Genomic DNA, 12,298 nt, shown 5'->3' with positions numbered 1-12,298 from the left:
TGTTTCTCTCTCTCTCTCTCTCTCTCTCTCTCTCTCTCTCTCTCTCTCTCTCTCTCTCTCTCACACACACACACACACACACACACACACACACAGAGTCTAGAGAGTAAGTACAATTAATCACCCTGTACTCCTTGGAGGACAGAATACAGTCAACTTGACTTCACCTAGGTCAGGGTGGTGTCTATAATACAGGTTCGCCTCCACAGGAAGCCAGCTCTAACCTGTAAAGGCCTACTTTGGAAAGTAACAGTGAGGTGGTAGTCACCAGCAGTACCGATTCTTATTAAAAATGAACAACTCTGGGTGCTTTAGTCTTTGGTTTCTGTGGTTTGGGTGCATCCAGGACTTCTTCATAGTCGGCACTCATTCCCGCTGCCCATCGACCAACTGTGACCATCCGATCTGCAGAGGGATAAGAAAAAAAGAAGATATAAACACAACAGTAATCAAATGCTTCCATTAGAGTGGTATCAGTTGAGCAAAGGAACTAGTTTTGGCATGCATAATCACAAGAAGAGAAGCCCCCATCGCTGCAGGAAAGTGAGCAATTCTGTAATTGATTAGAACCCTTGATTTCCAAGTACCACAGGCAATTTCTCGTCCCAATTAGGGAAATGCAGCAGCTACTTTGCAATGCACAAACTGATGAGAAAGCTCCTTCATTCTCTCCCAGAGTTCATCACTGAAGAGTCAATGAATTCCAAGAGCCCGTAAACAGCAAGACTTAGGAGGCATTAGTTTTAAATGCACGAGATCCCACCTGTGAAATTATACACCATCTGCTTGTCAGCTTTATCATTTGGGAAGTGGCAACCCTCCCAGTAGAGAGAATTCAAATCCCACTTCATCATTTCAATCTCACAGCCTACACCATATGAAGATGATCTCCTTCTAGACAAGATTATAAACAACAACTCCTGGGTTTGCATTTAAACCTCAGGGCAAGAAAGTCAGACTTGGGAGACTCAGGGATGAATTATGACTATGAATAAGTCCCAGGACTAACTCTTTGTGCCTCCCCAGTGCTGAGATTACAAGCACACAACCACCACACCAGCCTTTTTCTTAGTTCTGGGGACTGAACTCGGGACCACATGCCGCTGAGCCACCTGCCCAAGCCCGTTTTGCTTTCTTTAACACAGATCATCTCTATTCTAATCCTGGCACACTAAGGGAATAATGGTTCTCTGCTTCCTTAAAAGTCTGCAGCATGTAACAGTGAACATTTACAAGTTTTTAATGATCAAGGCTAATATTTCACAAGAAAATAAGCACTAGGCAGATGCTGTGTTGTTAACACATTTTTAATAAGTTTAACAGCTTCACCATCATTTAGAGCACACAAAGCAAAGCACATGAGGACACTCAGGCTATGAATGCTGAAAACTAATTCTCTATTTGACTTTTATCTTAGGAATCGATACTTTTTTGCTAAGTAACAAAGTAAGTTCTAATACAACTAACTCCATTTCTGAGCAAATGCAAAAGCTTGTAAGATGCTTTTCAATATACAGTCCTGCTCACCAGCTCGCAGGACAGACCCGAAGTTCAGGGACTGGGGCCTGGCGAGGTCACCGTCCCAGTGCAAAAGCAGCTGTCTGCAGTCAACGGTGCCTCTCTGAGCTATTGATAATGGAGCTCGGTGAGCACAGACAGGAATACCCTTATAGACGGAGGCCCGGGAACTCACCTGAGTTCTGATTTTCAGGGCAATCTTTCTTAAAGTGCTCCACAGAGCCACAGAGTTTACAGCCGCCACCTAGTAGAAGAACAGAGTCATTGAGTCTATATCATCCCGACACAGTGTGTGTAACATCGATGAGCAATTTCGGGTCTTCACATCGCTGATGACTGTAAAGGAAGCTGGAGTCAGGAAGCTGGGCAGGGACCATCACACTTATTATTAACTCCTTCGCTGCTCCCAAATTTCAGCAGCTGAAGTGGAGAAGAGGAACATGATAGAAGTCACCTGTCCGAGACTGTGTGACACAGAAGTCTAGAGGTTACTCAAGGACAGTCGAGCTGTAGAGCCTTCGCCAGGAAACAAAACTTATACACAGTCACATCCCCCGCCCCAGGAGGATGCCCAGTTTCTAACAGTTTCTCAGCAAGCAGTGGCCTCCCAAAAGGTAAGCACTGCTGCTCTACTAGATAGGTCAGATGGGGTAGTGGTTACTTAAGGGAAATCTGTTTCCACGCCTTCCATCTGCCAGTCCTGCTAGCCTGAGAAAACACCCCCATCTGTCTAACTAAGCATCATTCCAGGATGGTGAGCTACAACATGTGGTTCCCACACGGGGCTTCCATATAAGAGCCAGGCCTTCTCAGAACCATGCCTGTGTGAAGTGCCAAATCAGAAGATGTCCCCAGAGGACACAAGCCTGTCTCCCACGTATGGGATAAGCTCCTCTTGCTTTAAAACACCAGCAACAACGACTCAATCTGACTCACCACGCAAAGTCATCTTTGCTCCCAAGTCAACTTTCCAAGTCGGAGACCCTTCTTTATGCCACAGTGAAAACAGAAGAGGCCTTTGACTAATGCACTTACTTTAAAACATAACGGCCATACCCAAGCAAATCTAAGATACCACTGATGAGTTTACTTAAACTGTTCTATTATTAATAAAAACTCAGGAGACAGATATTGGGGTAAAAACGTGATAGACCCAAAGAGCAGCAGGGGAATGATCAGTCGATCCTGCCTTTTCACACTTCCCAGATCAAAAAGACCCAGCCAAATATCCAAGTCCCTCCCTACTACTTCCTATGTACCTCTCTATCCAGCTTCCTGGGTCCTCCATACCTCTATGGGTAATTTCAGTCCACTAGTCGCTGACTCCACCCTCTGATTCAAGATTAACTTTATCAGCAGTCTTGGAAGTGTCAGTATGAACAAATATCCTGCAACACATCACTGACTGTAAGGCATGTCATTCACTACTTTACATATCTTCGCCCACCAATGGTATGATACAGTTCGATTTCAGATATAAAAATGAAAAAGAATGCCTCTCAGAACCGAGGAAATCTAGCTTCCTTAATTCTACTGTACAGGTGACCTGGCGGAAGACCTGCGCCTGGGGAGGGGCAGTGAGGCTGACCTCACCAGCTACATGTTTCCTCTGGACCTCGCGGAGGGAGACCTCAAGACAGGACACAGAGACGCCAAGAATGCGCTGGCACCAGCCACTGTGTTAACAGACAACGAATTCCTCCTGCAGGCCTTCGGACACAGCAGGGCTAGTTACAGGCTCTTAAGACACAAACTGAGTCAAAGACAGAAAGGTTCCATGAAGCTCAGGTCTGTGTAAGGAGAAACTTCAGAAACAAGCATCACCACAAACCAGAACAGTGCGCACCACACTCGAGCAGAACAGCATGCTAGAGAGACACGAGGCAATGCAGCTTTTTGAATCTTTTACTAATCTGAGATAAAACCTCTCCAGTTTTATTTGGCTTAAACACCAACAGATATTTAATATATTCTCACAAATAATGCTGAAGCAAGTGGTTTGAGAAATACTCGTTAGCTTTTCTCTGGTTTATTAATAAGTTAAACCATAGTACTGAAATAACCTCGGACAGAATAGTGCTTGGTAAAAGCACTCAAGGTTGCACCTGCTCAAGAATTCAGTTAGAGGGGAGATACAATCAGATCATAATTCTGAGTGATATATACATGTCAGACACATGGGGGCGATGGCACTCACCGTCAGCATAGACACCCTTGGGATTATCGGGGCAGGACCTGGATAGGTGTCCCATTTCTCCACAGACAAAACATTTCGCAAAAGGAAATTCACCTGTAAGAATCAATGTTCCCATTAATATACTGTGTATAATGACAAGCTGTATAATTTACATTACTTTAAAATACTGTGAACATATCTTTTTACCACAGTGGCTATTGAATGGGCACCTTCCCATACCTACCAAGAGCGGGGTCCACGCTAGCTCTGCACTTTGTCATCTCGTGCTCTGTGGACCCACAGCGGTAACAGATGCCAGTGCCCATGTCCTGACTTTCCAGTGCAGCTGGGCAATCGGCGACTCCATGGCCAGGCCTTCTACAATGGAAACATATCTGTGAAAACAAAATATCAGTTTCCACATGGTGAAACTACTCTACTGCCTTTATTAACTCTCCCATCAAAGCTATCTTTATTTTGCATTTTTAAAGTTAAAACAACAACAACAACAACAACACATAGTCTTCTATCTGTAGAAGAAACTACTTTCCATATTCCCAAATGGTCACAAGCCTTACAGCACAGTGTTTCTCATAACTAATCCCATTAATCCATTAGTCTCACCCACAGGGTTATAAACGCTTTCGTAAGAGGCAATTACTCCTATGAATTGAACACATATGGATCATACACATCTTACTAAGGATGCCTGTACCAGAAAACAAAGAGTATGTTTGGGGAGGGGCCTCTGTAGAAGTCACACAATAGCTATTAAAAAAAAAACACTCAGATTAATGCTTGTATTTTTAAATTTCACAGAGCTAAATGACAGTGGGTTCAGTGTCTCCACTATGACTCAGATCACAAGATATAAGCTATCTGGGTAGGTCAAGCAGGTGGCTGTATTCGAACGGCTGGGTGGAGCTGGCAAGGAGCCAAGGTTCACAGTGCTGGGAGGCACCAAAGTATCTTTAAGGTGTGGGTATTTAAGAGATGATGGCATCCAAGACCCATGATGCTAAGGATAGCACTGAGAACCATTCCATTGCTCTGCCTCGCCAGGGAAGGTCTAATGTCACCAATAAGAACAGGGAGGTCAGGAAATCATCAGAATAGATGCCTGCTCACATAACAGAACAGCTGGACAAACCCCATGAAAGAAAAACCCTGTTCGGAAGAAAAGGTCACCTGCAAAATCCTGTTACAGAAAGTCTCCTAAAAATGGGGGCTCTGACACGGCCAATACGAACAGGTTTATGCTGGTCAACTGCCTCAAAAAACGAGGCCATGAATATCCACATACTCGGTACTGCCTGATTCTGCTTCTTTAGAGACAGAAGGTCCATAAAAATATGATGGGGTTGCCGGGAGATGATGGTGCACGCTTTTAATACCAGCACTCGGGAGGCAGAGGCGGGTGGATCTCTGTGAGTTCAAGGCCAGCCTGGTCTACAAGAGCTAGTTCCAGGCAGGCTCCACAGCTACAGAGAAACCCTGTCTGAAAAAACAGGTTTCTGAGTATCATGAAGCAATGGCCCAAGTTTTGTTCAGCAGGAGTGAGAGACCGGATGGACGAGAAGTGTTAAAGTGAAGTCCCAGCCTGTTTGGTGAGGCCAGAAGACCAATGCACTCCTGTTACAGCAAATAGTTCACAAGAGGAAGAGCAATGAATCGCCTCTGACTTGCTGTCTCTAGTCAGTGGAAAGGAAATTTGAAGACCAGGAAACAGTGGTTGACACTGGCTCCAAACAGTAGTATGTGGGGGTCAGAACTAGCATCCAAAACAGGTACAAGTGGTGGAAGTATTAGGATGAAAAGAGCAAACAGATAAACCGTGGGAAGAGGAGATCCATCTCACTTTGAATACATGGCAGTCACGCTTAGTCACTGCTGTTACACGGAGATGTCATTGACTAAAGAGCACCCGGTTATTCAAAACTTCACCCAGACTACATGACTTCCAAAAATAGGTCTCTTCTGAGAACTGCAGACTATGAAAGATCTAAACATTTCAAGTCATTCAGAGGCCAGGTGTGGTGGCTTAAGTCTGCAGCTCCAGTACATGGGAGGCATGGACAAGAAATTACCCTAAGTCTGAGTCTAGCCTGGTCTACATAGCTAGTTCCAGTTCAGCCAGGGCTATATAAAGAGCCCCCATCTCAAAACAAACAAACAAACAAACAAACAAACAAACAAAAAGCACAATAACAACAACAACAACAATAAAAATACCCCAATGCCTCTAACAATCTACCTTGCATTTAAGTGGAAAATGACCAAAAGCAGCAGAGTGGCATTTAAACCACAAACAAAAATAAGTCAGGACTTAATGAGCTACAAAAACCACCATCCCTAATTTTAGTTGTTTTATTTAAAAAATAAACCACTTAAATAAAAGCAACTATTTTCTTAAATTGAAAAGACTTTAAAGGTTTACATATCATACTAAATAATATTGAAGTTTTTGTCTACATGGGTACTGTGTACACAAAATACTATTAATTAGTAGTACGATAACCAATGTCTCCTTTTGAAAACAATTACAACCAACCATGCACAATAAAAACATGGAATTAAATCTGGAGAGACATTAAAAGCACTGCTGATTCTGCAGAGGTCCCAGGTTCAATTTCTGGCACCCACAGGATTTGGGGGAGGGTTGACAAGTGTCTGTATCTTCAGTTCGAGGGGAACCGATGTCCTCCTCTGCCTTCCTAGTTCACAGACATGCTTGTGGGCAATATACCCATACACGTAAAGTAACAATTTATTTGTCCCACAGTCAGACATGTGCAGAGAGAGGGTCTAAATTGGAAGTCTCCATCAGGTCCCTCACATCAGAGAGTGGGGAACCTTGTGGAAGAGGGGGATGTCAGAGGGATGGAGGACACCAGGAGAACATGGCCCACTGAATCAACTAAGCAGGGCTCAGATGGGCTCACAGAGACTGAAACAGCAAACATGGGACCTGCATAGGTGTGTGCATGTGTTACGGATACTAGCTTGGTGTTTGTGGGGCTCCTAATGGTGGGAGTGGGTGTGTCTGACTCTTCCACACGCTCTTGAGACTCTTTTCCTATTGGGTTGTCTTGTCTAGCTTCAATGAGGGTTTTTGCCTTGTCTTACCATATCTTATTTTGTTTTGTTTAGTTGTTGTCTCTTGAAGGTCTGCTCTTTAATGAAGGGAGATGGAGGGGGAATGGATCTGGGGGAGAGAAGAGGTGAAGGGGAGCTGGGAAGAGTGGAGGGAGAAAAATTGTGGTCAGGATATTTGAGAGAAGAATCTATTTTCAATCATCACCATCATCAACATCAAATTAAATTAGGAATTTACACTTAGGTAGGATGTTTATTATCTCTGCCCCAGCCTCCCCCAGATAGGGTTTCTCTTTGTAACAGTCTTAGCTGTCCTGGAACTCGCTTAGTAAACCAGGCCAGCCTCAAACTCTTTACACTTTTGAACTCCAGCACTTGGGTGGCAGAGGTAGGCAGACAACTGTGACTTCACTGCCAGACAAATGTGGTCTACACAGCCACATCTAGGCCAGGCAAGGCTACATAGTGACACTCTTTCTCAGAAAAGAAAAGAAAAGAAAAGAAAAGAAAAGAAAAGAAAAGAAAAGAAAAGAAAAGAAAACAAAACAAAAAACATAAGGTAGAAGGTAAATAAAACGTACTTTCAAACATGTCTTTTAAGGCTGGAGAGAAGGCTCATTCAATAAAGCGCTTGCACACATGCGTGACAACCTGATTCAAGCCTCAAACACCAAGGAAGAAAACGTTAAGTGTGAGCCGGGCGGTGGTGGCGCACGCCTTTAATCCCAGCACTTGGGAGGCAGAGGCAGGCGATTTCTGTGAATTCAAGGCCAGTCCAGTCTACAAGAGCTAGTTTCAGGAAAGCTAGGGCTCTGTCCAGAAAAACAAACAAACAAACAAACAATCAAGTGTGGCAAAACATGCTCAAAATCCCAATACTGGAGAGGAGAAGCAAGTGGCCTATTGGCTTGCCTGTAGAGTTTAGAAAATTCCAGGTCAGTGAGAGATAGCAAAAAAGAACTTGTCTGAAAAATCAAGGTGGATGGTGCCTGAGACAGACACCTGATGAGGTCTTCTGGCTTCCACACATGTGTGCACACATGGCATTTGCTCACTTACACATGTCACCACACACAAATGGCTTTTGGCTAGACATGGTGGCCTACACCTGCAACTCCAGCCACCCACACAACAACCATACACAAACATGTGCCTGAGCACACATGTGCACACACAGACATGGCTTGGCTAGGCATGGTGGCACATAACCATGGTCCATTCCCAGCCACAGGATTGCTAGGCATGGTGGCACACAACCATGGTCCATTCCCAGCCACAGGATTGCTATGAGCTTGGAAGCCATAGCACTGGCTATGAAGTCAAGGGGCCTGGCTTCTACCAACCCAGAGGAGTCCACTCTCTCATCTTCGGAAACCTAGCATTGTCAAACACGTTTCTTGAAGATTCCTTAACTTTCATGTAGAAAGCATAACAGGGACTGGAACTCCTCCTCGTGAATGAATATTTTATGGGTGAAAGCAGAAGAACAGCCATTCCTTCCAAGAAAAGGGAATCATCTTTAACTTATGGTATCAAGTAGTTTTTTTCACAGTTATTTGAAAAGGTGTTACCTTAAGACAGGGATAGGACAAACATAGGTTGTGAATTCAGTTCGAACCTCACCTCCAGCACTAACCAAGAGGCTTTCAGCAAGTCACTTAACCTGGACAGACTGCCGTGTTTTCTGCCTGTAATAAGGGAATACAACCATCTGTGTAGTGTTGTTACGACAACTAACCAGTATAATTGTGTGTGTGAGTGTGTGTGTGTGTGTGTGTGTGTGTGTGTGTGTGTATGTGTCATGATGAAAGGAACAAGCCTTAAAAAGCTGCCCTGGGCTCTGTTTAAATATGTATCCTGTGAGTAGATGAACGACAGTTTCTAGCCACGCAAAGGAGTAAACAACATAATGATCTCACCATTGCATTTTTCTTCGCTGCTTGTCTTTTTAATCGTCTTTCTTCCCGTCGATTGTCTTTCTTTATGGCCACTGCAATCTCTTCCCGTACTTCCCGGCTGTCTGCTGCTATCAACTGTCCATTGTGAAGCATCTGCGAGTTCTGTTTTAGGTATTCCATGAATCCATTCACATCTTCATTTAAATACTCTTTTTTCTTCTTGTTCTTTTTCTGTTTTGCTTGAGGGGAATCATTTTGAAGGGACAGCCTACTGATTTGGCGTTGTTTATGCTTTGGAAGGTTTCTGACTGCACTCCCTGCAGACCCCCCCCTCATGTCCTCCCATGATGTGGCAGACAAGGGTCTCCTATGATTTGAGGTGTTCACTCTAGCCCATCTGGTCATGGTTTCGGCAGAGGCACTTTACCGATCTGCAAGGTAAGAACAAGTAGTATTCAATTAATTAAAAGCTGAAGATGTAGAGACAGGTCATTATCATAAAAATACTCATATTTCAAACTTTAAATCATGAAAACTCCTCATCTGGGTATCTGCATTGACACATGGTACACCGCAAAGTTATTTTTCTAAAATAATTTTGGCACTGATCAGAGAAGTTCCATTCCAGTCGAAGAAAAAGGCATATATCTTTGCTTAAAACTAGAAAGTAACTTGCCAAAAACATGATTTTTTTTTTTTTTGAGACAAGGTTTCTCTGTAGCTTTGGTGCCTGTCCCAGAACTAACTCTTGTAGACCAGGCTGGCCTCGAACTCCAAGAGGCAGCCTGCCTCTGCCTCCCGAGTGCTGGGATTAAAGGCATGTACCACCACCGCCTGGCCCAAAACATGATTTTTTTAAATTAAAAATCACATGTAAATTCTGGGAGTGGTCTTCCCAAACCCTAGCGTTTTCCTGGCCATTTCTTTTCCTATCTTTAAACCTCAGGCTACTTTCTCCCAACCTGCTTGTTTAGTTTGCCATTTCAATTCAACAAATTGCAAAGCACATTAGTAAGCATACAGAAGGCTTGTCCTTCAAGTTTGACTTTATAGCTCTTCCCGGGAGATTTATAAAGCAAGGCAGTATAACAAGTGTTTGCAGTCACGCCATAGTTCTCTCTTAATAATGAGGGTGATTGCCATTTGCAGTCCAATGGTTTTGAGTAATTTTCAATTATCCTATTTCAATGATTCAAATTGTAAGACAAACTTCATACCAAGAAGTCCTGTTTGTATACCCTTAATAAATATGTTCAAAATAAGTTTGAACATATTTATTGTCATAAATAGGTTTCATTTCGAGTATAGATGTGCACATGTTTTTTAAAGTGGTTTGCTTTGAGCCTAATTATTTGGCTCCAACATAAAACTGCATAGTTTACTTTGCATGTTACCTAGCAATCCTGAGAACGTTTCTTTTTCCTCTTCAGTGAATGACAACATCAGACACAATCAAAGAACGGGAGTTGCCACTTTCAGGGCAGCCTGTGTGCAACGCCTTGGCACCGGCAGTCTGCAGCATGCCTTCGGGGCCTGTGAGTGACGCTGCACGCCACTTTACAGAGCACTGGTCCCCGGTGACTGTCACCAAGAGGGCGGATCCTCCTCCTGACAGGCCGGATGGGAATTCGGGGGTCAAGAGGGTGACACGGGACGGCTGCGCTTCTCCCCATCAGCCCCCAGCAGCGCGTCCCGCGGGCACCCTGGGCCTGCTCCCAAGAGCCGAGCTGGGCGATCGGACTGTCCCCCAATCTCTGTCCTCGCGTCTCCCGCACGAGTCCGGCTCTAGCCGGCCAGAGGCGGCCACGAGGCCCGCACACCATAACCGGTGGCGCCAGCGTAGCTCCTTACCGCGCGTGAATCCTCCAGAGCAGCAGAGACAGCAAACCAGTGAAGCCGGGCCCGGGATGAGGAAGCAGCCTTGCAGACCGGAAGTACACCTTTCCCTACGCGTCACTTCCGGCGTGCCGGGCTGGGTGGAGTGAGGTGTAGTGGGTGCTACGCTCCGGAAGGTGGCTAAGTTTGTGGGTTGTATGGTGTTTGCAGAGCGTTTCGCTGGACTCCCGGGACCCGAAGACGAGCGCTCAGTCTGTGCCGTCCTGAAATGTGTAATTTAGAGGGAGAGACCAGAACGGACTGCTGGGAGGAAGGTCTTCTTTAAAATGCCCTTTGAACTGGACTTGGAAAACTCGATTAAGTAATGAAATTGGCTGTGGGAGGGAACCTAAGCTCGGCAAAGGTGTCAGTGCGGCTGGGGTCGCTGGGATACAAGTCTAAAGAAGACCTTTGGAGCACCTCTTGGCTCTGAGTGGTACTCGTGATTGCCCTGCCTGGAACATTCACACTTTGTGGCCAGAGTTCCTTCTTCAAGATAATTCTAGTCGTCCGTCCTATTAGTCAGCCCCTCCAGGAAAGCACCCAAGCCAGTTGTGCTCAGTGAGAAATGGCATTGGCATACCCACTTAGTGCTCCATTCATTTTGCCTCTTAAATGTTTGTCCACTTCCCTGCCCCTCCGCTCCTGTTGGTTTTTTTCTCCGACTTCCTCTTCCCTTGCCTCAACTTTCACAGTGTGGTCCAAATCACTTCGGCTCATCTGGGCAGACAGTTTTATTTCCTGCCTTAATGGTTTCCACAAGTGAACTTTTGAAAATGTGAATTAGAGTGCCAAGTCTAATTGGTGCCTTCCTGCTTAAGCCCGTCCATTTTTTCTCACTGTTAGGATGGTAGTCAAACTCTTGAGCGTGTGTAAACCCCTGCCAACATCACTAGTCTGACTTCATACTATCTCTGTCCTTTCTGAACTCTATACAAAGAGGCCTTCCCCCGTTTTCTTATGTGGCTGTTGCACTTGTTTAGCACAGGATTTACATATGCCACTTTGCATAATACTCCGGTTTTGTGTGGCGTTGGCGGCACACACCTTTAATCCCAGCACCCAGCAGGCGGAACTCTGTGAGTTCGAGCCCAGCTTGGTCTACAAGAGCTAGTCCAGGACAGGCTCGAAAGCTACAGAGAAACCCTGTCTCGAAAAAAGCAAGCAAACAAAAACCCTCCTGTTTTATTGTATCCTAAATGCCTCCCACATAATTTATTCTTATTCCTTTATTATATTCATAAAATCAGGGTCATAAAAAATATTGGGATTTGGTATGGTAAATGCCACTAACATACTAGTGCATGTGTCAACATGCTTAAAGATACAAAAACAATCCCGTAGCTGATGGGAAGCGAGAGGCTCCTCGGTGCCTTTGTGGCTTCAGCCAGTTGGCCCCTGCCTACTGACATTTCAAGTCCCTGTGACAGTTTTTCTGGGTAACTAGCCTTGAACACAATGTGTACCACTAGATGGCGCAGTCAACGAAAACCGTGTCCTTTTAATGCTGAATTTCCTTGCAGATCTGATTCCTGGAAGTAAGGGGGCACCTCTGTTTATTTTGATGAAGATTAGTAGTTGAGTAAGCAGGTCATAGATTAAATCCGTTGGAGTTCATGAGGAAGCACTAGTGCCCCTACTAGTAATAGAGAGTATCTGAGTAGTTTATCGGTGCTACAGGGGTAGTTACACTAGATCCCTGACTATCCTGAGCTGCTGTCTGCATTTAACAACA

The 12,298-nt window shown here is 44.8% G+C and overlaps 1 protein-coding gene across 2 annotated transcripts; it reads right to left on the bottom strand.

Moving 5' to 3' along the window:
- Positions 1–10: 10 nt before the first annotated feature.
- Positions 11–10,654, bottom strand: Zcchc9 (zinc finger CCHC-type containing 9). Of its 2 annotated transcripts, none has more exons than XM_005356509.2 (6): positions 10,540–10,654; positions 8,710–9,119; positions 3,939–4,089; positions 3,716–3,808; positions 1,694–1,762; positions 11–405 (listed from the first exon to the last, which is right to left on the bottom strand). In XM_005356509.2, exons 2-6 carry the CDS (start codon positions 9,091–9,093, stop codon positions 287–289), a joined length of 816 nt encoding a protein of 271 aa, XP_005356566.1. In that variant the 5' UTR covers positions 9,094–9,119; positions 10,540–10,654; the 3' UTR covers positions 11–286. The 2 variants fall into 2 exon arrangements, with proteins under 2 accessions (XP_005356566.1, XP_026639472.1); XM_026783671.1 differs by lacking the exon at positions 10,540–10,654 and adding an exon at positions 10,083–10,153.
- Between the last annotated feature and the right edge of the window lie 1,644 nt (positions 10,655–12,298).

Source organism: Microtus ochrogaster, chromosome 19 (genome assembly GCF_000317375.1).
Source record: "Microtus ochrogaster isolate Prairie Vole_2 chromosome 19, MicOch1.0, whole genome shotgun sequence".
Lineage (NCBI taxonomy): Eukaryota > Metazoa > Chordata > Mammalia > Rodentia > Cricetidae > Microtus > Microtus ochrogaster.
The sequence above is the reverse complement of the archived record's forward strand: the minus strand, read 5'-3'. Positions and strand labels throughout refer to the sequence as shown.

What these genes read in the sequence shown, in the direction of transcription:
- Zcchc9 (XM_005356509.2), bottom strand. Translation starts at nt 9,093, where the DNA reads ATGACCAGATGGGCTAGAGTGAACACCTCAAATCATAGGAGACCCTTG. An exon ending in CAGCGAAGAAAAATGCAATG is followed by an intron (nt 4,090 to 8,709) that starts GTGAGATCATTA and finishes TTGTTTTCACAG; the next exon opens with ATATGTTTCCATTGTAGAAG. An exon ending in CCCTGAAAATCAGAACTCAG is followed by an intron (nt 406 to 1,693) that starts GTGAGTTCCCGG and finishes ATCCCTCTGCAG; the next exon opens with ATCGGATGGTCACAGTTGGT.